This window comes from Danio rerio, chromosome 24 (assembly GCF_052040795.2).
Source record: "Danio rerio strain M-AB ecotype USA chromosome 24, GRCz13ab, whole genome shotgun sequence".
Classification (NCBI taxonomy): Eukaryota; Metazoa; Chordata; class Actinopteri; order Cypriniformes; family Danionidae; genus Danio; species Danio rerio.
Genome location: NC_141044.1, coordinates 28,882,419 through 28,909,144, shown reverse-complemented (window position 1 = coordinate 28,909,144; position 26,726 = coordinate 28,882,419). Strand labels below are relative to the sequence as shown.

Here is a 26,726-nt window from a genome sequence, read left to right as displayed (position 1 = left end):
CATGACTTTACAATAGGAAGAATCGCTGACAACTTTGTCCAAACTACGTCTCACAAGCAAAAACATGTAGTATATCTTTTTGTTATTAACTAATGAGAAAGAAGCCTTTAATGAGGTAGAAAATTTACATATTTGCTCACCTGGGTTTAAAGGGAATTAGTAATTTGTCTTCAACTTTCTTTTTTGACTTTCTGTATGACACGACAAATAGATATGGGTGCTCCTGCCAAATTTCTTGGGTCCAGATAAACTAAAAATGAGCTCTTTTAACTTCTCCCCCAGCCTCCCACTGGCCTGCAGGTACACACACACACACACACACACATACACACAAGTGAATGCTGCTCTCTCATTGGCTGTAGGTGATCACCGATGTTATTTTCAGTCAAAACTTATTGCGATTCTCTCAAATGGCATCTTTGATAGTTCATACTGTGTTATTGTCACTTACGTGAACAAGCAACGATTTGCCTGTGATTTCAGGCTTTTGCCTGCGATTTCTCAAAACCTGTCGGCGAGTCAAAATCGGGGCTAAAATCATGTAGTCTGAACTCTGCATTACTGAAAACAAACATGCAAAAACAGCACAGATTAAAAGTGCACATGAAATCAAAACTAACCATATTGATTTTGTTAAGTGACATTGCTAGTTTTGTGCTGATCAACTTACCTGTGTATATCTTTACGAAAAAAAAAGTTTGTCCTTGTAATTTAAAATTCTTAAAATGCACTTCCTGTTTGTTTCCAGTTAAAATCTCAGATTATGTCTGTCTAGGATATTGGGCGTGCTTAACCACGTCCCTTTAACTGTCAGTTATGACAGCGCTATGACAACAAACAGAAATCATGAGAAGGAGGTGTCTGGTTTTAATAACTTTCCCCAAACCGTCTTCTTGGTCTTTCTGATTGAAATACCTACTGTATTACATGCAATCAGTTTGCGGTAGAAAAAAAACAAGTGACGCCCACTGTTTTCTCATTTAATATTCTGTTTTTATAGAAACTGTCACAATATGAAAAAAGAAAATGGTTGCAGCTTCCAGTTCATGCTGACTGTAAAAAAACAAAAAAACAAGCATCTTTGTATAATTATGTTGCACATAAAAATGTTAAGTAAAGTACCTACTGTAACTATTGAACCCATTTGAATTCATATGAGAATATTTTTGTTGAATTTTTATGCAGAAGTACATTGCCAATTATACTATAAAACAAATGTAACAAACCTGGGTGACAAGAATTGTTCCACCATGATCTCCTCTTTCACAGTGGTGAGAGGAAGAAACACAAAGTCCAAACTCACAATCAATTATCACAAGGGGGAAAAAATGAAAAAGAACCAAAGAGCTTTGGTTTGTGACAAAAGGTGCTTGACTTTGACAAAATGGGTTAAGTGGCTTTATATATATATATATATATATATATATATATATATATATATATATATATATATATATATATATATATATATATATATATATATGTATGTATGTATGTATATGTATGTATGTATGTATGTATGTATGTATGTATGTATGTATGTATATATATATATATATATATATATATATATATATATATATATATATATATATATATATATATATATATATAAAGACACTTAACCCATTATATATATATATATATATATATATATATATATATATATATATATATATATATATATATATATATATATATAAATAATGTCTATTATCTATGCCAATAATTGCAAAACTTCAGTCAACTGTTCAATTAATTAATGTCGCATTGAGTACATGTATATTGTCCTGTGTATCCCTCGCACAGTCACATACTTTTCTTTTTACCCTTACACAGACGCAGATTTGCACCGCTTAAAAAATGTAACTACATATTGCGACTAGGGCTGCAACTAACGATTATTTTTAAACGATTATTTTTAAATCGATTAACCCGTCTATTATTTTTACGATTAATCAATGAAGAAAAAAGCTATAATTTCCAACCCTTTATTCAAAAACAGAAGTTAAACAAAGGGCACAAACACATTGTCTTTGAACATTCCAGAGCTGTTATTATAATAATAATTAAAAAAAAAATAATTATGTTGTCCGATTTTCAATCCAAATATCTAAAAAATCTTGAATCTAAATACATACTAGACAGATGGAATAGCATAGGAAATTGTCTTGTTTTCTGAAAAAACACCTAAAAATTAAGGCATTGTTTGCTTAAAACAGGCTAATTTTTTTAGCAATAGGGTAAGAAAAATAACCTTAATGAGATCTAATTTAAAACAAATATTTTAAGAATCAATTTCCTCATGCCATTTTTTTTGTCTAGTTTTGTTTTTCTTTTTGAAGATTTTTTAGATATTTGAATTGGAAACGAGACAAAATGACTAAGTAAGAAAAGCTTTTTGCAGTGTAGCTAACAGATAAATGAATAATCCAAAAAAGGTGAGTGAATCAAAACGTGCCTTAGGTTTTGCAATGCAAAATTCAAAGTAACTATACCACCGCTGCTTTACTTCTGTTATTAACCCTTTCACTGGTGAGTTTAAAAGATTCCATTTTGCCCCGGAAGTGAGTTTTGATAGGCGATTATTATTTTAGAATGTTCACTCTTAATGTTTCCGCGGCGACGCGTCGTGCTTGTCACGTGACACACCTTAGCCACAATAACGCTGTATGGTAGATGTATCCTTTTTATCATCCTTTTCCATTTTATTACAAAATATTCACACGCTTGCTCATCATGTCATCAGCTTCCTCATATTCCAACTCACAAAAACATGTAAGTGCCACAATAGCATGTGAGTGTTTTTGTTGTTTAAAAGAAGTATGAATGATTTTGATTGTGATCTATAACCTGTGATGGGCATCGCCATAGTTACTTGTGTCCAAGTGTTTGCCTCATCTATAAAAGCAAAACATGCAGGATTCAGCATTTAAATTCATCAGTTACTCCCAAAATGCATCCATACAAGTGGCTGGCCAGCTGAGAGAAGAAAAGATTAAACTTTATAGTTACTTTCACTACGTGTATCTAATATGAATAATACACATCGGCAAATTATTTTTGAATGAATTGTCCGACTTCCAGACTTTCTTGTGTGTGTTACAACATCTAACTGTATTGTTTTACCAAACCTTGTGTGTATTTTCATGTCTAAAACATAAAATAAGCATGAGGTGGTTAAAACACTGCATAATTGTGATAATATGACACTTCTTTCTCTAACTCAGTGCCAGCCAACGTGCTCCGTTTAAATTTTTCACATCATGCTTGTCAAGCTGGTAACAAGTAAACACCAGCATCAGGGACATTACGTTCCACACTTTAAAACGAACAAAAGAAGGGTTCTATAGTGATTTACCCTGCTGTTGCTCCCTTCCTCACCATGTATCTTTCCTCTAATGTTGCCTTCGCTCGTTTTTTTGCTCCGTTCAGTCTATGAGGTGACTAAATCTGCTGTCATCAATGTGTGAAGAGAGGCAGAGTGTGTTCACTCCGCTCCGCGCTCAACTAAAGTTGTTAGTTGTTGCGCTCGTTGTTGCAGCACTAATTGTGGCAATGCATAGGGCTGCTCGATTTAGGAAAAAATCATAATCACGATTAATTTGGTTATAATTGTAATCACGATTATTCAAAACGATTATCCGTTGAAGTCAAAATTATTAGTGCTCCTGAGATTTTTGTTTTTTTAAATAACTATTTCCCAAATTATGTTAAACAGAGCAAGGAATTTTAACAGTATTTCCTCTAATATTTTTTTTTCTTCTGGAGAAAGTCTTATTTGTTTTATTTTAGCTAGAATATTTTGAAAATTTTAAGGTCAATATTATTAGCCCCCTTAAGCAATATATTTTTGGATTGTCTGCAAAAGGAACTACTGTTATACAATGACTTGTCTAATTACTCTAATTAAGCCTTTGAATTGCACTTTAATCTGAATGCTTGTATTTTGAAAAACATCTAGTAAAATGTTATGTACTGTCATCATGACAAAGATAAAACAAATCAGTAATTAGACATGATATATCAAAACTATTATGTTCAGAAATAAGTAAAAAAAAACTTCTTTCCATTAAACAGAAATAGGAGGAAAAAGGGTTGCTAATATTCTGGAGAGCTAATAATTCTGACTTCAACTTTATATATATACAGTTATTTTCCACCCTGCAAAGGAAAGAGAAATAAATACAATAGAATAAAAATATAAAACAAACTGTGATTTAAGCATCTTTACCCTATGAAAAACACTTTAGCTACAAAAATCCTTCAGTCAAGAGCAGTAAGGGATGTTCTCGTTGTTTGATTAATGATAAAACAGGCGGCAGCATTTCGCACTGTCACTTTAATGGTTTCTCTTTCACGTTTCTTTTTGATTCTCAACTCGTTTGTTCGATACGCAAATGAGGGTTAATATGAGTAATCACTAATCACCGCGTTTTGACACCTATTTCACCATTAAAGCGCTCATGTTAAGATTACTTTAGATATCTGCACTCCTCTGCTCGTCTCAGTGTGCGAATGAGACCGAATGCTGACCGCGTGCTTATGTGTGTTTGGTGTTGCACACACACATAAGCACGCAGTTTTTCGCGCTTTTGGTATATGATGCAATAATCGTTTATCTCGATTAATGGTTTTTCATAATCGTTAGAAGCCATAATCGAAATCGGATTTTCGATTAATTGCACAGCCCTAGCAATGCAGATAAAAAGGAATATGAGTGGTTGATTTGGTAGCAAGGACAAGTGTGGGTGGGGCTGAGATCTATGGGAGCAGAGCGATTTCGGTGGCTGTAGTATATAACACGTGTTAAAGAGTACCAGATAGATACTTTTGTTTTGTGTGATATTTTATGATTAAAGTTGTTGAATGTTTACTTGTTCCCACAGCTTTCATCTTAGTAGTTTGAGCTACTTTTACAGTAGCATCGCATACATTTTCAACATATGCTCACATTGACATGGGCTCTGTGCAACCATAGGATAGTGATCATTTGACGTAGAACTTCAATTCAGGGTTTAGGATTCTTATCAACAGTAAAAACACAGTGCCTTCGAGTGGCCGAAATGATCTCTTAAGATTAACAGCGGCAGAAGTTACTTGGGCCTTGAGCTCTGAAAGTTTCCAAAACTACAATCTGACAACAATCTTGAAATAGTTTCACAAAAAAAGACTGTACTCTCATCCAAAAACAAAGTCAAGCATCTTCAGGCTTTTGTTGTCAATATTTTGATCAAAGGTTAAACGATGACTTTTTGTCACAGCCTTTTTTGCTCATGTTTACCAAGGGTGCCAATATTAGTGGAGGTCACACACACACACTTACGCACATTTTAGGGATTCCAGGCCTGTCTCCAGGGTGTGTCCTAAGGGAACACATGAATATTGTATTTCATACGACATGTGCCAGAGCTGGGGAGGATTGACTGCGTGTGTGACCGAAATACAGAAGTGCTAGAGAGCGCGAGGAAGAAAGCGAGGTTAAAGACCTTTGAATAATAATACACACGCAGAGCTGTAGCGCTGCGTCCCGGGCTGCCGGGCGGGTGCGTGGGTGTGTGGCTTGGCTCGGGGCGACTTTTCCCTCCTGCGAAAAAAGTGTAAAAGTGTGTTTGTGTGCTGTCAGTGGGTGTAAAGGGTGTGAGTCATCTCTGAATCACTTTATAGAACTAAAGAACTGCAGTATAGAGAGAAATATTCGGCAGAAACACTCCATACAGTATGTACTTGCTCGGAGACTGTACGTGCTGCGCTGTCTGTCAGAGCTCCATTTTGTCCTGGATGTTGATCTAAAGATTGTCTGTAGTTTATAAGCAAGCAAAACCACAAACGATTGCTGAGAGGCGCTCAGAAAAAAAAGTGGTGAATCAAACAGGCCTGGAGCTTTTGGAGTTTTGCAGACGGGTGGAAAAGGGTGACGCTCGCTCTTCTCTTGAACAATTGTTTGGTGTCTGCAGGGAGGAGAGCATCTGTTTGGGGACACACTGGGTGGCAAACACCTGGGATCCTGTGCTGATGCTTAGGATTCAGATCATTAATCGGGAGTCAGTGCCTCAGAGAGATCAGAAATGAGATTGTTTTGGTGGTTACCTTGGAAGTCATGATTTGGTGCTCTATGTGGAGAGAAAGATAAACATTTTTCTTTTTTTGAGATTGTAATGGTGTGGTCTTATGAAAAGCTGCAAATTAAATTAATTTAATATGGGTTATTATGATGTCTGCATCAAAATATATTTATGAAAGGGATTTTTATATTAGGAGCTGGAGTCAAAAGCTATGTTTCCATCCAAAGATGCAAATTAAATTTGTGTGCAAAACTGTAATATAACATAAATGACGTGCAAATAGAGCAGTCTTTCTATCCAACGAGTCATAGAGAACAAAAATCGTCACTAACTGGCACCAAATATCAAAAATAAAAACAGAATTTACTGAGGTAGGAGAAGCTGCGTGAATCTTTTCCTTATTTAATAACAAAACTTAGAAGCCTCAGAAGACAATACTGACACGCATTGAATGCCTGTTGGTGTTTGAAGGCATGAGATGCGGCGCATAGATGCTCAAGACAATTCTGGAGGTCTTTAATAACATAAAAACACTAAGGGCTCTATCATACACCCGGCGCAGTGGGGCGCAAGACGCAGCGCAATAGTCTTTTGGTAGTTTCAGCTTGGCGCAAGAGTCGTTTTGAGGTGTTGCGCTTCGCTGTTTAAATAGCAAATGCATTAGCGCTCATTTGTGCGCCCATAGCCGTTCTGGTCTAAAAAGGGAGGCGTTCTGAGGCGGACCGCTGGTGCGTTGCTATTTTGAGAAACTATAACAGATTTTTCATTAGACCAAAACTAACCCGGTCTAAACTCCTCGCTTACGCACTGCCTAATACACACAAGAGAGCAATAGGCAAATATCTTTACATATGAAAAAATTTTAATATTAAGAATATATATAGGATATAATAAGAATAGATATAGAATATTAATATAAAGGATTAAAATATTACAAAACATATTATTTTCTAGCCTATATAAATATGAAAAATCACTGCTTTTATGTCTTCTTCATCTCGGGAGGCTTTTTCAGTTCATTCATAACAATTTGCTTTTGTATAATGTTATTATTATTAGCAGTATTATTTATTATATCCATATTTATATTTGTTTTATTAAAAACAAGCTTAGATTTGCCCACCTGTCAGGTTTTAGACCATATGGGGCACAGCATGTGTTTTAGGATATAACTCAGGTTTTTGAGCACATTTTGTTATTATTGTTCATTTATTAGTTTGCTGGAAATTAGAACTGAATTTAGAAATAGTTTTGAAACGAATATTTGTGCTTAACAAACAAAATGATTTATTTATAGACTAATTGATGTCTGTGACACGCCCTGAAAGCGTTTGCGCCCTGCGTTTTGCGCTCTGCGCATGGACCGTCAAAATAGAGCCCTAACACTGAAATGGTTAAAGCATTTTAGAATGACCAAAACAAAATTTCAGATGTTTTACAATGTGCTCAGCCTGCTGGTTTATCCATTCATTCTTGTGTACGAAAACTGTTTGACAAATGGCGAAATTGTATAAAATTAGAATGTGTACCAGCAAATATAAATGTATTATATTTGTTATGGTATTTGATATATACAGTAGTGTCTGTTGTTGTAAAGTATGTTTCCATCACAACATTTACACTTTGACACAGTATAAAACTTCCAGTATTGTCCCACATAACCAGTAATATAACAAGCCTTTAAACAAAGCTTGATTGTTACAGCATAGTTTAACATACACTACATAATATCTGCATTTTTTTTTTATTGACAAAAACCTCTCATGTCTGTTTCTCCGAACCCACCATCAAGGAATATATTTTTGCTCAAGTAAATACAGACAGTATACAAATATGTCTTCTGATATGTAACATTAACATGTCAGTAATTTAAAGGTTTGTTTTGTAAAACTTTAGAGTAAAATCCTTTCTTTTTTTATTGTTTGTCACTGTTGTTTTTTACATACCGTAAATAACTGAACATAACTGTATATATACAGTATACAGTATATGTCTGTTAAGCAAAGGAAGAATCTCTGAATTATTAAACTTCATCAAGAATTTTGAAATGCTCAGCCTTTTCAGAGCACATGCACATTTTGTCTTTTCACTTCAAAGTGCCATTATTTTCACGTGTTTTATTTTTTTCGGGTAGGGTGTGTGTGTGTGTGTGGGGGGGGGGGTCTTCTTTAGTAAATCAGTGCTGTTGCTCATCCTTTACATCTGTCTGTCAGTTTTATAAAACAATTTAGCCAATGAAATGTATAAAAAAGGGATTGTGTATATACCTTGTTGGATCCGCTCAAACTGTCAGTCAAATGACATAACTCCGCCCCTTGTCTTGACTGTGTCAGTGAACTGAAGTTCCACAGCAGAGCAGTTGAATGTCTCACAAGGGTAAATAAATATCATGTTGTTTAAATAAGTGCAGCAGTGTTTTTAAGCAAGTAACATTAATATGTCTATAAAGGATCATATTTTATGTACTTGAGGTCTGAAAGCAGATCGGAGGCTAAGAAAAAGAGTGGAAATTTGCCATCTAAGTAAGGCCCCTTTTACACTGTCAGGTCTTGATGCCCAATTCCAATTTGTTGCCTATATCTGATTTTTTTTCTTGTCCGTTTACACGTTCTTTTTTAATGTGACCCACATGTAATGAATTGTGTAACGCTTGCTATACAATTTATGACATCACACATGCGTAAAGGCAGGTTTTTAGCATTTGTGCCACACTAGCCACGATGGAACGATCTTGCTGCTCTGCGAAATATGCAAAGATCACTCAACTTTAAAAGGATTTTGAGGCAAAGGTGGAGGAGGAGGCAAAGGGGTGTCATTCCCAGCTTGCGTTATGGTTTAAACAAGGCAGGCATGTCCAAACTCAGTCCTGGAGGGCCGGTGTCCTGCAAAGTTTAGTTCCAACCCCAATCAAACACACCTGCGCAACTAATCAAGCTCTTTATAGGCTTTCCAGAAACATCCTTGCAGGTGTGTTGAGGCAAGTTGGAGCTAAAATCTGCAGGACACCGGCCCTCCAAGACCGAGTTTGGACACCCCTGATATAGGATGTCCACCATTCAGAGGACTTTGTTGAGGAATTTCCGTGTTTTCTCTGTTGCTGTTGTTTACTGCGTCGACGTCTCCACACACGCTCTTCATTCTACAGTACGTCCTCAAACAGCGGAGAAGCACCACAATGTCGCAAATTTAATAATGTATAGAACGGAATGCTTCAAAAAATCCAATCTGCCTGTTTTACATGGTAGTTGCATTGTCACATATCCAATTTATATCTGATTTATTTCCACATATGAAGGAGGCCTGAAACGGATCTCTGAATATCCGAATGCATGCATTTTTTTTCATGTGTACACAGTCATAGAACAGATCTGATCTGTGTCACAAATGAGCAAAAAATCTAAATTGGGTCACATTTAACTGGCCGCATAAACGGTGCCTTAGTTATAGCTGATAGTAGTCGATGCTTGAATGGCCTGTGCATACAGTAGCATTTTTATGTTTTATTAAATTGAGGCTTTATCTTAATGTAATGATAACGTTTCATTGTTTTTTTAATTTCAGCACGTCTTTTAAAAAATTTGCACACAGCCCTGTTAAAATTAAAGTGTGGCATAATACTTTCTAAAAAAAAAATAAATGAAAATAAAGGTCCTTTTTTGACATTAATAGTGCAACAAAGAATCTTTAACATCCATGGAATCTGTCCATCCCTTTAAAGGGGAAATGTTCATCATTCATTTATTTTCTTGTCGGCTTACTCCCTTTATTAATCCGGGGTCACCACAGTGGAATGAACTGCCAACTTATCCAGCAAGTTTTTACACAGCAGATGCCCTTCCAGCCGCAACCCATCTCTGGGAAACATCCCCACACACATTCACACACACACTCATAAACTATGGACAATTTAGCCTACCCAATTCACCTGTACCGCATGTCTTTGGGGAAACCGGAGCACCCGAAGGAAACCGACGCGAAGGCAGGGAGAACATGCAAACTCCACACAGAAACGCCAACTGAGCCGAGGTTCGAACCAGCGACCCAGCAACCTTCTTGCTGTGAGGCGACAGCACTACCTACTGCGCCACCGCCTCGCCAAGTTCATCATTAAAAAACAAATTCATACTGCACTGTAAATCCAAATAAGTTAGGGCAACTCAAACCGCTTGAGGAAGCCCATTTCTACAAACCATTTGAGTTATAAAACTAATCTGAGTACTGTGAACTTACTTCATTTAAGTTGAAGTGATGGGGTATTTTATTAACTCATTACCTTCAACACTGAGTTTAAAACTCTTTTCAAATGAGTAGAATTAACTTTCAGTCAGTTTTGAGTTAACTACACTCATTTCATTTGATAAAGTTATTGTTGGGTTTTACAGTGTAATAAACAACTGTTTTTGTTTAGGACAGTCTAAAAGGTTCATCGAGTAACTAAACATGGATCTTCCATGATGTCATGGCAAAACGTTTTTATTTTTATTTTTTAAGATTAACTCTTTAATGTATCCTCAATAACGCAACCTAGTCATCTCAAGAACTGTGAGACAGTTATATTTTATTCATAACCACAGAGAAGAAGGTGCTCTGGAGTCATGTGTTTATTTAGTTGTAGAGGACTGTATTTATGAACATTCCCAGTTTGTCCAAGAGCTGTCGCTTCAGCTTTCGTACTCAAGCAGAGGCTCTGCACAGCTGGACAGCTCATTTTGAGACAGGGTTTATTCAGCTGATGAATATCTCATCTCCACAAGTCTCCTATGGCTTCGAGATTTAGTGATGGAAGAGGAGGGAGGATTCAGCGATGGACACACACACACACACACACACACACACACACACACACACACACACACACACACACACACACACACACATATGCTGGCATTCGTTGTTTATTAGGAGGACTCTTCACAGCTGTAATGTATTTAATACAGTAAAAACACTTTTAGGCCTTACCCAACCCCTAAACAAAGGCCACACATGACAATTTTTGAATGTCAAAAGACTTCATTAAAGGTGATTATGAAGCATTTTGAATTACAAGGATGTAAGGCATGTGCTCATAAACCACTGCAATGTTCTACTACCTAGGTCATAATCATGTCATTATAAATATTAATAAATATGGTCCTTTTAAACCACCAAAACCAAATCACACACACACACACACACACACACACACACACACACACACACACACACACACACACACACACACACACACACACACACACACACACACACACACACACACACACACACATTTTTAGAGTCTTATCGCAGGTGGTGTCATGTCAGAATGTTAAAAAATCTGTGTAGGAGTTCACCGCTGATTCATGGGTATTCTTATCCCATCCTTTTGCAATCTGTGTTCATGTTTTTTTTTTCAAGGACGTTACACATTTTCATAACTGTAACTAAGACTATGTTTACAATTTATTTGCTTAATGCTCACTTCCGATTTAAGGCTTTTTTGATGGTTCACAACTACTTCAAAGAACAATAACAAAGATGAAATCAGTGTTTTAATTTTTTTTTATTTATTTTTTATTCGTTGCACCGCAATGCAGATGCGAATAATTTGGTAGTAGTTCAGTAATAATCATTATCGATCAACGGTAATTACATACTGACATCATTTATCACTATGCGTTATATGACGGTAGCTTATGGCGAGGGAGGTGACCGCAAGTAATTAAAGCGCTCTAACTACCTAAAAATCTGACAACTGTGCAAAATTCACTGCGAGTTTGCTGGACAGGCTTTCACTGACAGCCTTTTCTGTTTAGCGTGTGATCAATCATAAGCGTTTAACATTTGTATTTTACAACTGTGCATGTGCTTTTGTTTTGTTTGATACATTTAAAAAGGGTGTTTTCTATGAGCAGGTCAAATTAAAGATACAGGTCATATATCTGACTGCTTGAATTAAAAGACAAAATTTGTATCATAAATAATATATAAATATATTTATAAATTTTCCCAGAGATGGGTTGCAGCTGGAAAGGCATCTGCTGCATTAAAACATGCTGGATAAGTTGGCGGTACATTCTACTGTGGTGACCCCGGATTATGAAGGGACTAAACCTAAAAAGAAAATGAATTAATTAATATATTTATAAATTTGAATGCAAGAATTATTGTGTTGCTAAGTAAAATATCAAATTGTTTATGGAAAGCATTGTCAATGCACCGTGATGCACCAAGATATCGAATTGAACCAAATTGATAGCATGATATTCATAACCGAACTGAACCGTGAGACCAGTGTGGGTTCACACCCCTAAAAATGTTACTTGAGTGTCCAGACACAAGTGTGTCTGCAGAGTGAGTTTGCTCCACTGCATCGCCGTTTATAATGGATCAGCTGATTGTCGCAGCCATTGAACATTAGTGTTCGTGTCACTAATTGCTGAACAGTGCCAGGGGTGCAACTGTTAGAGCCAATCACAGCCTTTTCTGTTGAGCATGTGTCCAATCAGGTGTTTAAGTACTCGCTCGACAACACTCATAAATCAGGCGGCATAATATTTACATTTGATTTTATGTTCTATAAATGCTCATGGTGTTCTGTGCATGTACTTTTGTTTTGTTTGTGTCACGTTAGCGCATAGAGACTGAAACAAAAAACAGGTGTAAGATCCAAGTGCAGATTTTTAATGTAAAATAGTGCAGCGACAGTGACAAAAATCCAAAAATCAAAGTAACAAAGTAACAAAATGAACAAACGAGGAACTCAAACAGATTAAACTAGAACTAGACTATAACAACTAAGACAAGATACAAGACCAAGATCGGGAACAACATACCAACAAGGACGAACGACGAACTAACAAACAGAGGTGGAATGGTAGAATGTATAGTCCAGGTAATCAACAGGGAAACAGAGACAGCTGTGATTGCAAATCAGTATTTATGAAAGACCGGGTGTGTGCACAAAGGAATGTGTGGATATGTAGTTCTTAAGCCACTGTAGTTCGCTGGAGTGTGGTGCCGAACTACAGTGGCATCTGGTGGACAACACAGTCATGACAGTTTGATACATTCAAAAAGAGTGTTTTTTTTTTTATGAGCAGGTAAGATTAAAGGTACAGTTCATATATCTGACTGCTTGTATCAAAGGACAAGATTGTATTAAAGAAAATTAATAAATATATTTATACATTAGAGTACAAGAATTATTGTGTTGCTAAGTAAAATATACATTTTTTATGGAAAGCTTCGTCAATGCACCGAGATATCGAATTAAACCGAATCTACGGCATGATAATTGTAACCACACCAAACCGTGACAGCAGAGTAGGTTTACACCCATAATATATATTCCTGCATATATTTGAAGAAGTCTCTTATGCGACATGTATCATTATTTTAACACCTATTTATTCCTGTGATGTCAGATCAAAAGTTTTAACATTATTATTACTTTAGTCATACAATCTTTTGGAAATCATAATTTTGGTATCTATGAAAAAATTTATTTTAATTATTATTAATGGTGGTGGTGGTGGTAGTAGTAGTAATGGTGGTGCTAGTTGTAGTAATGATGGTGGTAGTGGTGGTGGTGGTGGTAGTGCCAATGGTAATGGTGGTGGTAGTGGTTGTAGTACTTCCTTTACTTTAGTCATACAATCCTTCAGAAATCATACTTGAAATGCAGATTTTGGTATCCAAAAAATATATTATAATTATTATGATTATTATGATGATGATGATGATTATTATTATTATTATTATTATTATTATTATTATTATTATTATTGGTGGTGGTGGTAGTGGTAATGGTAATGGTGGTGGTAGTGGTACTAGTAGTGGTAGTGGTGGTGGCAGTGGTAATGGTAATGAAAGTGGTGGTGATGGTGGTAGTAGCAATGGTGGTGGTAGTAGTAGTAGTATCAAAAGTGCCAGCATTCTTTGAAATATCTCAAGTTAAAAACGTTAAATAATAATAATATCATTAAATATAATTACATAAATAATAATTTAAAGATATTAATTTTGTCAAAAATTTTAAATAAATAAACATTTATAAAATGAAATACAACAAAATAGTGCTTTGTATTTAAAGACATCATCACTCACTCCTTTAAGTGCCTCGATTTGTTTAATTTTTTAACTTGTATGTAAACTACTTTAAATTAAAGCAGCTTAAAAAATGTTACTCCGCTGTACAGCATGTGTACCATTAAATCATAATAGTCATGGCAGCCTTAAAATAAATCAGGAAACCACAGTTTTTTTCATAAGCCTTTGAGCACTTTGTGCCCTTGAACGGTTGTCACAACAACCCTTTCGGTGGTCACTGAGTCTGCATAACGCAGCACAGCCAACAGAAATGAGCAGAAAAATGAAGATTGATGGAATTATAGAGAGAAGAGCAGCAATAAACGACATTACTCAAAGACTGGGAGACTGAGTTGAGCAGGTTCAGAAGATCCGTAACTCCAGAGCTTTTTACCAGATCGTTTTTATCTATCATTCAATGACGGAGAAAGCCAGGGAGGTGTTTAATATGTGTCACATTTTAAGTGCTCAGGCTAAGCTTTTTTCTTTATATCCTTTTGCCCCATTTTCTGGCACTTTCTCTCTCTCTCTCCCTGGATTTTTACTGTGCTACCTGTCAGAGGAGCAGGCCCTGTGCAATGAATAATGCACAATAACAGAGCGAGGCTGTTCTAATACTCCTGTACGAGTGTGTGTGTGTGCAGAGGGACAGCGAGACAGGAGGTCTGCTCTGGACAGAATATATGATCTGTAAATAATCTCTCAGATTCATTAATAAATCCACTGCAGTGATGAATTAATGGCATGCTGTTTCATGGTAAGCAGGGGGCAATGCGGCTGTCTTAGGCAAAGTATCTTTATTGTTGTTCAGTCTGTGTGTGATTATTTGAGTGCCTTTTTCTTATCTTTTTCTTCTTTTCCTCCTTGTATATTTGGATATCGGTAGAAGCAAATGATAGCTGGCTATTTTTATCAAAAGGATATCATAGGGACAGCTATTTCTTTACTGGTCATACTTTACAATAAGGTTTCATTAGTTAATGTATTGACCATTTATGGACAATACTTCTACATCATTTTACATTTATTAAGCATAGATCAACATTTACCCAGAAAAGACAAAAGTACACACATCCTTTATAGAAGTACAAATACTCGTGTTTAAAATGACTCTGGTAAAAGTTGTAGTATTCATTACAGTATTGTACTCAAGTAAAAGTAAAGTACAGCCTGAAATATGTACTCAAGTAAAAAGTATTCAATAGGTTTTAGTTTCACGATTGGAACTACATTCACATCACGTATACAGTTGAAATCAGAATTATTAAACCCCCTTTGAGTTTCTTTTTCTTTTTTAAATATTTCCCAAAGATGTTTAACAGAGCAAGGAAATTTTCACTGTATGTCTGATAATATTTTTTCTTCTGGAGAAAGTCTTATTTGTTTTATTTTGGCTAGAATAATAGCAGTTTTTTTTTTTTTAAAAACACTTTAAGGTCAAAATTATTAGCCCCTAATTACCCTATCCTGCCTAGTTAACCTAATTAACCTAGTTAAGCCTTTAAATGACACTTTAAGCTGTATAGAAGTTGTTATTAGAAATGAATTATTTAAACTATTATGTTTAGAAATGTTTAAAAAAAATTTACTCCGTTAAACAAGCTGGGGAAAAAATAAATAGTGGGGCTAATAATTCAGAGGGGCTAATAATTTTGATTTCAACTGTACATCTATACAAAATGTACAGTACTTACATTTCTCATTTTTTGCTACTTGCAAAGTAGCCAAGCAACTTTACTCTACAATATTGTCCAGCAACACTGCTCAAAAAGTTGCCCTGTGTGTCTGTACTGCTGTTTAGAACAGCAGCTGCCATACTCATTCATATATTCGAAAACATAATTCTTCTGCCTATATTTATAACTAATAAACGTCTTGTTTTAACACTTTCATTTTCCAATTCTTTAGATAAAAAAATTAATGTTTTTGCATTCTGCTAAAGCTACTTAATTCATACAGCAACACTCTTGGAGCTTATATGATTTGTTTTTGTTTTGTTTCTGTTTTCAGAGCATTGTGTATATTTTATTTAATTGATTAAGTTATTAATGTTGTTAATAAATTTTGCATGTATTTTTCATGTGACAAGTTCCAGATGCATATATATATATATATATATATATATATATATATATATATATATATATATATATATATATATATATATATATATATAGTAAATCACCCAGTATAAATACTTTTGATATTCTAAAATATGTATCTAACAACTTTAAATGGAGACAGTGTATATAGGTCTAATGTACTAGGAAATATAAACTCATTGAAAACAAAGGAAATACACCTCAGTGCATGATATATTCATAAATTATTTAATTGCTTTAGTACTAACTGTACAAACGTTAACAAAAAAAGCTCATGATTGTTTTTTTTTTCTCGCGATATTAGATTGAAAGATCAGAAAAGTAAATGCATTAACTAACATTAACTAATGCAAACGTATTCTAAAGTGTTACCTCTTCACTGTACTGGATTAGTTTTCTGACTTATTTGTAGTACAACAGAGTTAACTCCTTTAATAATATGTTTCATAAGAGTCTTGGTATTCCACTCAGAGATGAGGATTTGCTGTTATTTTCACTCTGAGGACATGCAAGATGTAGGTGGCTTTTAAAGATTTTTAACAGAAACTGTGGTCCTTGGTGATTCATAATATGCAAATCAGCTGGCTACCGGCACTTTGAGAGTCCAAAAGAATGTGCTAAAAAATACAAGCATTACAAAATTAATACTCGTGGCTGATGATGATGCATTTGAGGTCGTATGAAGAGAAACAGTTGATTATGTGCAAGAAACTGTTCATTATTTACAACAGCATACCTCTTAATTCACATTTATTAACACATTTACATATTGGATGGTTTATTGGATGTTTTAGGGATGCACCATAATGAAAATTATGCGCTAAAATCGAAAGGGAAAATTTTTGGACTTGGCCGGAAAACCAAAACCAAAATGCTTTGTAATAGTTATTTATTATTTTGTTTTATGAAATAATATGTCATATTTAAGTCTTTTGGGGTGGATTGGGGGTAAGCACTGTCACCTCACAGCAAGAAGGTCGCTGGTTCGGGTCCTGGCTGGGTCAGTTGGCATTTCTGTGTGGATTTTGCATGTTCTCCCCGTGTTTGCCTAGGTTTCCTCCAAGTGCTCCAGTTTACCCCGAAGTCCAAAGAAATGTGGTATGGGTGAATTGAATAAACTAAATTGACCGTAGTGTATGTGTGTGAACCAGTGTGTATTAATGTTTACCAGTACTAAGTTGCAGCTGGAACGGCATCCGCTTAGTAAAACTTATGCTGGATAAGTTGACTGTTCATTCCGCTGTGGTAACCCTGATGAATAAAGGGATTAAGCTGAAGAAGAATGAATGAATGAATGAATGAATGAATGAATGAATGAATGAATGAACAAAGTGTTTTTTCTTTATTTAAAATATATTCAATTTTAGTGACAGAAACATTTTATTGACATTGAACAAAGAGTCGGCTGTTTACCAGGGATGCTATGACAACACAGTACCGCTAAAGCAAGAAGCAGGAACAAGTATGTACTGTTGGTGTGTTATTTGAGCTGGCTTTGCTTTTGCGGTGAGCATGTGCAGTTCATACATAGATATGTATATGGCTACATTAGCTGAATATCCACAGAGCAAAATATTGAGCTATTTTGAAATTTGGCCAGGAAGTGAATGCAGTGATACAGCTAGAGGGTGACTGAAAATGCTGGACTGCGTGACACGGCATAATCTTTATTTTAAGCTCATATCTTCAGCCATGTTTATCTTTTCACAAAAAAAAAAAAAAAACAAAAATCATTTTTGGACAATAAGTTTCCATTTTCAGAAAACTTTGGTTTCATACATCTCTGCAATGGCTCAAATAAAATGGCAAAGAAGCGAGATCATCAAGTGACTCCCAGAGTTCATCAAGATTCTTTGAATTCATCTTCAGTGCCTCGTTTTTCACCTTACACCAGACAAGCTCAATAATGTTCATGTCTGGTGAATGGGCTGGCCGATAGTGGAGCATCTTGACCTACTTTGCTTTCAGGAATTTTGATGTGGAGGTTGAAGTATGAGACGGAGCACTATCCTGCTGAAGAATTTTCCCTCTCCTGTGGTTTGTAATGTAATGGGTAGCACAAATGTCTCGATACCTCAGGCTGTTGATGTTACTGAGTGCAAATGGGGACTTAAGAGCACCATCCAGAATTGGTGATATATTAGTGCAGTGTTTCCCAACCCTGTTCCTGAAGGCACACCAATAGTACACGTTCAACCTCTTCCTAATCAAACACACTGGAATCAACTCATTAGAGCAATAGAAGAGACTCCAAACCCTGAAATGAATATAACAGATAAGGGGGATATCATAAATATGTACTGTTGGTGTGCCTTCAGGAACAGGGTTGGGAAACACCGTATTAGTGTATATTGGTGATATATTAGTACAAAAATAAGCTTTCACGTCTTCGTTATTTCCTTTCCACATCATTCTGTTGCCCACACATCATTATTAACGACATTAACCAACAATTAACAGCTCACTATAGAAATCCAGTGTGTGAATCAGATTCACAGCATCAGCAGAAGTTAGTCATCCCACTCGTTTCCAGATTTTTAGCAATGCTTCTTCAACTGATGAAACAGTCACGCATTAATGAGTCTTCTATTGTTTATGAGGAGTAATGAAAGCTATTGTTATTCCAGCCGGCTCTGCCTCTGAGTTTAGGGCTCATTCTGGTAATGATCTGGATGATGATGATGATGATGGTTGTTTTTAATTTAATTATTAGAGGGCAGCAAGAGAGATTAAAAAGAAGTTCTTGTTTCATATCACAAACACACACTGTAAGCAAAATATGTAAATCCTTCAGTTATGCGCGTTGTGTCAAACAGCAGCTGTTCAGGGAGCGACTGCTGTGAGACGAATGCTCAAGACCGACAAATGCGCTCCAACAAGTGTGTGTCGTCACCTGTTTGATGGTGACAGTTGCGAATTGTGCTGTTTTCGAAACTTGCTAGATCCCTCACTCTTTATTAGTCTATTTCTCTGTATTTATAGCTGCATCTATCCTGTATATGGCTGACGGTAGCTTTATTATTTTGATTTATGTGTGTGCGTCCTGACGATCTTCAGAGGCGTTACACAGCGATCATTTTTTAAATTTGATTTACAGCAGGCTGGGTTTGATTTCGATTCTGGACACAGAGGTTTCTAGATCTCAAAATGGCCACAAATTCTGTTTACGTTTTTTTGTGATGCTTCCTTTCCATCTGTCACTCAAACACGGGAAGGCTTAGAGGTTATGATGTGGCTTCGCTGTCATTTGCTGTCAGTTTGATGGATATGTGACATAGTTAGGGTGGAATGCAGGATGTCAGTCATTGTGTACCTGTTTGGCACCTCTATGTATCTTTGCGGGGATGTGATTTGGGGTCTGAATCAGATGAGACACCGAAGCAGATGGATATATTAAGATTGCATTTATTAGCATTCACAGTTGCTTAAAGGGACAGTTCGCCAAAGTTTGATTGGTTTACTTTTTCTTTTTTTTGGTTTTGTTAAAGACAAAGGAAAAAAAATACTGAAGAATAATGGAAAAGCTGCCATTGACTTCCAGAGTGGATGTTAAGGGCTTCTTTTTCCCAACATTATTCAGAATATCTTGTTTTGTGTTAAATTAAAGAAAGAAGTTCATTACAGATTCTTACATCTTGAGTGTGAGCAAATGGTAAGGAAATCAACATTTTTGAATAAACTACCCTTTTGACATAAAATGGCTGAAAAGTTTTAAGGCCAAAGTCTACCATTTATTGTCATTGAATTATTGTCAACCCAAAACAAAGAACTAACTTCCAGTAAAGAAAGAAAAACATCAGAGTGCGCACATCTAAAAATCTTAAAAGCAGGTGTTTGATCAAGCCAAAAACAGTAGAAAAAGTCGCCACACTGCCACTTTAACTCTCAAAAGACAATTCAGTAAATTGTCAGCTTATAAATTGTTCAATAAATTGTCAGCTTATTTACCTATTACGTTATTTGTTAGAAGTGTGAACCTACACTGGTCTCACGGTTCGGTTCGGTTACGATTTGAGAATTTGATATCTCGGTGCATCACAGTGCATTGACGATGCTTTTCCCATACACAGTTTTATACATGGGGGGGAGGTGGGAGGTAACAAACTGTCTGTATAAACACACACACACACATAGACACAAAACACCAAGAAAGTGATAGTGACGCACAGCATCATGCTGTCTCTCATTCACACACATACACACACACATACCAAACAAGAAACACACAGCATCACGCTGTCTCTCATTCATAGAAACACGCACACACCAAGCAAGCAACACACAGCATCACACTCTCTCTCATTCATACACACTTACCAAACAAGCAACACACAGCATCACACTTTCTCTCATTCACACACATAAACACACACGCACACACACACACGCTCCCGTTGAAATTACAGCAGAGTTACCGACCGCTCCCGCACTTTATTCTATAAATTTATTCCCACACCATATGAAACATGGTCGGGTCCCGTGGCTCCCGCAGTGTAGCCGCAGGAATGCAGACCTCTATCCAGGAGTATCACTGTAACAGCCGAGAGGGGAGGAAAAGTCACGCCAGCAGGTCAAAGGGGCCACAGTGAAAGAGAGAGAGAAAGAGAAATGGACTTTATTTTTATTCTCAGAGAAATAGGGGCTTCTGCTTTAAGTGTCAGTGAAAGACTGTCCAGCAAACACACACACAGTGAAATTGTGCACAGTTTCTGAGTTTTTAAGTAGTTGGAGAGTTGTAAGTACTCGTGCTCGCCTCCCTCGCCATAGTAAGCTACAGTACAGCGACATAGCGCATATGAGATAAATGAAGTCAGTACATAATAACCGGCTACGATTATTACTGAACCAATACCGAATTGTGTGCGTCTGCATCGCTGTGCACAGTAGAAACAATTATTTTGACTCCCCTATTATTTATCTATTCATTGGTTAATTAGGGCGGTCATTAGCCCCTTTCACACATACAGACCTTTCCGGAAAATTACCGGCAATTTTCCGGAAAGGTTGTATGTGTGAACAGGTCCTTTTTGAAAATACCGGTAAATTCGTTCTGGCTATTTTCCGGAAAGAGAAGTTGTAACATTACCGGCAATTTGCCGGAATGCTGCGCTGTGTGAACGCAGAAGGAATATTTCCGGAATAAGCGCGTGCACGTCTAGAACGTGCTGACGTGAGCCGTCTGCTTTAGCCAATCACAACAGTCAGACGCATTTACGTCCGCGCGGTTTGTGAGAATAAAAGCCTTTGAATATTTTTCCAGACGCATTTAGCTGCTAGAAGTTAGTCAGATCACGTTTATATGTTCTTCTTAATGCCAACTGTGCAAATAATCATCGATAAGATGCTTATGATAAGCCGTTGTTTGTTTACCTTCAAGCTTTGCGTGTGCCCATGAAACAGCCTGTGAGCGCCAGCACACACACATATTATGATCTCGACATGCGAAAGTGATCCTGCGAAAGTTGTTCACAATATTGATCATCCACAGAGTTTGTAATTTAGTCAAATGTTTACAAATACAAGCGCAGCCGTTTCAAGCTCATTTGTGGTGAATGATGTCAGAATTTACCGGTATTTTGGAATGGATGTGTGAATGCTCTTTTCCGGAAAATTTCCGTAACGTCCTCGCCTGTGTGAACAGCGCTTTTTTGAATATACCGGTAAAGTCGTTCCGGAAATTTTCCGGATATTTACCGGTATCACTGTGTGAAAGGGGCTATTGTTTGCAAGTGTGATGTATGGAGCTTGAATATTCCTCTATTTATCTTTTGAGAGCTGAAGTTGAAGTGTGCAGATTTTAGCCCCTTTCACACAGTGATACCGGTAAATATCCGGAAAATTTACGGAACGACTTTACCGGTATACACAAAAAAGCGCTGTTCACACAGGCGAGGACGTTACGGAATTTTTCCGGAAAAGAGCATTCACACATCCATTCCAAAATACCGGTAAATTCTGACATCATTCACCACAAATGAGCTTTAAACGGCTGCGCTTGTATTTGTAAACATTTGACTAAATTACAAACTCTGTGGATGATCAATATTGTGAACAACTTTCGCAGGATCACTTTCGCATGTCGAGATGTTCATAATATGTGCGTATGCTGGCGCTCATAGGCGCACGCAAAGCTTGAAGGTAAACAAACAACGGCTTATCATAAGCATCTCATCGATGATTATTTACACAGTTGGCATTAAGAAGAACATATAAACGTGATCTGACTAACTTCTAGCAGCTAAATGTGTCTGGAAAAATATTCAAAGGCTTTTATCCTCACAAACCGCGCGGACGTAAATGCGTCTGACTGTTGTGATTGGCTAAAGCAGACGTCTCACGTCAGCACGTTCTAGACGTGCACGCGCTTATTACGGAAATCATCCTTCTGCGTTCACACAGCGCAGCATTCCGGCAAATTGCCGGTAATGTTACAACTTTTCTTTCCGGAAAATAGCCAGAACGAATTTACCGGTATTTTCAAAAAGGACCTGTTCACACATACAACCTTTCCGGAAAATTGCCGGCAATTTTCCGGAAAGGTCTGTATGTGTGAAAGGGGCTTTTGTTTCTACAACTTCCAGTAAAGACCCAGAAGACACACAACATAATTAGGTTAGATTTAGGTTGCCAGTGTCTAAGGACAATGTTGTTTTGATGTCCAAAAATGACATGAAATGACATTGATATTTTGTTGATTTTAGGTTGTGTTGGAAAGTGACCAAAACATAGAGTCAACATTTTAAACCATCGTCATGTTGATGTCAAATACTAACATTTATTTGTCAGGTATGCCAACCAAAATCCGTCTGATAGACATTGTATTGGTATGTCAAGCTGTACCATCTTTAGACGTTGATAATTTGTTGTTTTTATGTTGCGTTGGAAAGTAACCAAAATTTAGTGTCTGTCCAACACTTAATATTTACAGCGGCCCGACGTTCGTTTCTGACATCAACATTTTCAAACAAAATTGGGGTACAACATCAATCTGACGTCATGTTGATGTCCTGTGCCTGCTGGGAAGTCATCAGTATTTCCTACTTTCCTACTCCGACAATCTTTTGTGCAATGAGTATCTATGGGTTGCCTGCAAATGATGTCTAATTTGACCATCAAACATTGTAGATGTACTGTAGTCTGGAAAAGTTTGATTTGTACTGTCAAACAGTCAAGTTGGCGCTGTTTTCGTGCTGAAAAAGCAAATTAACTTTAAATGCTTTTGAGTTGATGAGATAAAACCATCAAACCATTAAATAATGTATATACATATGAATCCCCCAAAGCTGAAAATCAGAAATAGTAATGAGGGGTTTTGGTTTCTGACACACGCTGTAAGCTATATAGCAATTACAGCAGACTATTATTACATTACCATTATATTTACTATAAATTTTAAGCTTTATATAACTAAAATGGCGAATGTTTTAGTGTAGTTCTATTCAAATATATTCAATATATTCATTATCCTATACCTGGTTCACACTGAAAGCTAAATTAAGTATTTATTAAGTATTTACACAAGTAGATTACATACAAAGTCAATGCAAATGCAAAAATAGATGCACAATTACATCAGGTGGGGTGAATGTCAAGCAAAGTGCTGCACATTTACTACAATTATGTGGAATTTGCCTCAATCACATCAACCATCCAAGTTCAAATAATTCAACTCAAGCCAACAAATTGATAAAGGTGATAAAAATCCCGCGATTAATCAAAAGTTACTCCACTTTTGGTGTACAGAAGTTGTACTCTTCTCTAAATGTGTTTCCATTATAATCACATTTTCCCCATCTTCTCCTTCCATTCGAGCTATTTCCCCATAGATCCCTCATAGTTTGTGTAACTGAATATCCATTGAAATCATAAACGGTGTAATCTTATGAATGGCACTGGTTCTCATCTCCAGGTCTGGACGACTGTTTGCAGCAGTACATAAAGAACTTTGAGCGGGAGAAGGTTGGAGGAGACCAGCTGTTGAGGATCACCCATCAGGAACTGGAGGATCTGGGAGTTTCTCGCATCGGCCATCAGGAGCTCATCCTGGAGGCTGTGGATCTGCTGTGTGCTCTGGTGAGAGTCTTTATGCTTCTGATCCTAAATCTGTCGTTCAATACTGAGTCCCCTGTTAACAGAGATCACTCCGAGAAAAGCTGTGTCACATTTTAAGAAGACTTTAAACATTTCTTTGAAGGACAGTGAACAAAAGCATGATGCTGAGCTGAAAGTTACTCTGTTTGGTTTTTAAAAAATTGTTCATGGTCTTATTTTAGAGAATATGTCATAAAAGTTACAAAATCGAACAATGTAAAATTAATTCATTTTAATTTCACACTGTAAAAATACTGGGTTCCACACAATTCCTTCATGTTGTCCCAACACAAATCGATTAAAATAACTTTTTTTTTTTCTTACAAATTTAAGTGGATTAAACATAAAACAAGTTGTCCCCCAAAAAACTTAAGAATTGTGTTGGTTCAACCTATATTAAATACAGAGTTTGATCAAGCAATAAAAGTATTTTTTTTAGTCCAAGTAACTTTTTAAATAAGACAATATTATATTCCTTAAATATTACAAAAGTGTGTTTTTTTATTTATTTGCCAGTAAGTTTAACGGGTCATATTTTGGAGATTGTTTCAAAATGTATCAAATTCGAATTAGCGAAAAAAAAAAAAAACATTATATATGGATATATTTCTAAAAGGAATGATTTAAAAAAAACAATTACATAGAAAAAGAATATCACATTCTGAAAATACTACACATTTTATTTATTTATTTATTTATTTATTTATTTAATGATTTAGTTAGTTAGTTAGTTAGTTAGTTAGTTAGTTAGTTAGTTAGTTAGATAGTTAGTTAGTTAGATAGTTAGTTAGTTAGTTAGTTAACTAGTTAGTTACATTTATAATTGCCAGTAAACAACAGAATAAAAAAAATTTATTCAATAAATCGTATGTGAGGAATATATAAAAAAGTAACTTAAAGTTTAAACTTAAAGTTTTATTCAACTTTTATTCAACCAGCAAGTTATTTTTGGGACCGGAAATGACACGGGCTTCTCACAAAAGATAATGAGACAATGTTCAAGAGGTATCATTGTGGAAAAAAAAAAATATTTCTCAGCTTTTATTTACATTTGAACAAAAACTTTAAGTCAGAATCTGCCAGCGGTATGAATAATTTTGTGCTTGACTGTATATACAAACAAACACAGTGCCTTTACTTAGAAAAACCATCACATTCTGAAAAGATTGCAAATGTTTTTGGGTGGCATTTTTTGCTTGCAAGTGAAGGACAATGTCATTTAACTTGACTTTTTTTATTATATTAAACAAATAAAATCATATTAATAATTTTTATTATAAACTTAAAGAATAACCAATTACTTTTTTTTTTAGCAAATTACAAATGTTAGTTGATATATTGAACTAAAAACATGAAATAGAAAATGACTATAATTGGCGCAGTGGGTAGCATGTTCGCCTCACAGCAAGAAGGTCGCTGGGTCGCTGGTTCAAACCTCGGCTCAGTTGGTGTTTCTGTGTGGAGTTTGCATGTTCTCCCTGCCTTTGTGTGGGTTTCCTCCGGGTGCTCCGGTTTCCCCCACAGTCAAAAGACATGTGGGACAGGTATATTGGGTGGGCTAAATTGTCTGTAGTGTGTGAATGTGTGTGGATGTTTCCAAGAGATTGGTTGCGGCTGGAAGGGCATCTGCTGCGTAAAAACTTGCTGGATAAGTTGGTGGTTCATTCTGCTGTGGCGACCCCGGATTAATAAAGGGACTAAGCCGACAAGAAAATGGATGAATGAATATAATTGATTATTGAATGGTTCTATTTTGGACCCAAAAAAACTACATATAAGGTAACACTTTACTTTGATGGCCCATTTGAGTAGACTGTCTGCTTGATATCTGTTGGTATTGCTCCTTCAACAGACATTTAACTTACTATAAGAAACTGTGTAGGTACATTTCAACTTACACTAACCTCAACCTAACAGTCTACTTATAATCTAATGAGAATTAGTTGGCATGTAGATGCAATATAACTTAAATTCAACCAACAGACCATCAAAATAAAGTGACCAAATATAAATGTGTTAAAAAATAAATATTAAATTTATGTATGTAATATATATTTAAATGTTCTTTTAATGTTTTTTTTTTTTAATTCATTTACCTTAAAAAAAAAACACTTTTTAGAGGGGAAATGGGTAACTAATGTCATTGCACTTTCACCTAAATGTCAAAGATTTAAGAGTTTTATTATATGATTTATTCTCAGAGGAAAGATTTGCACAGATTTGTTCTGAAAATATCACTCAATCAGTATTTAAATGAGGCGTTTTGCTCCGTAGGTTTGTTCCTGTGGCTTTAATCTGTATCTGCTCTGCATGTGTGTGTGTGTGTGTCTTGACTAATTTTTATTGCTGTGTGACATTCGACAGCTTGAAAATGATTTTCAAAAAGGTACCAGGAGTACAG

At 36.0% G+C, this 26,726-nt stretch overlaps 1 protein-coding gene across 31 annotated transcripts in view; it reads left to right on the top strand.

Moving 5' to 3' along the window:
- The window catches only part of cnksr2a (connector enhancer of kinase suppressor of Ras 2a), a 185,898-nt gene that overhangs the window by 22,446 nt on the left and 136,726 nt on the right, over positions 1-26,726 (top strand). For all 31 annotated transcript variants that reach the window (XR_015525043.1, XR_015525044.1, XR_015525046.1 and 28 more), the window contains one exon: positions 24,144-24,307. Coding sequence is in view for 26 of the 31 variants with exons in the window: in XM_087309662.1 (XP_087165788.1) it covers positions 24,144-24,307 (164 nt within the window). In the remaining 5 variants the exon portion in view is untranslated. The remainder of the gene's footprint in view (positions 1-24,143; positions 24,308-26,726) is intronic.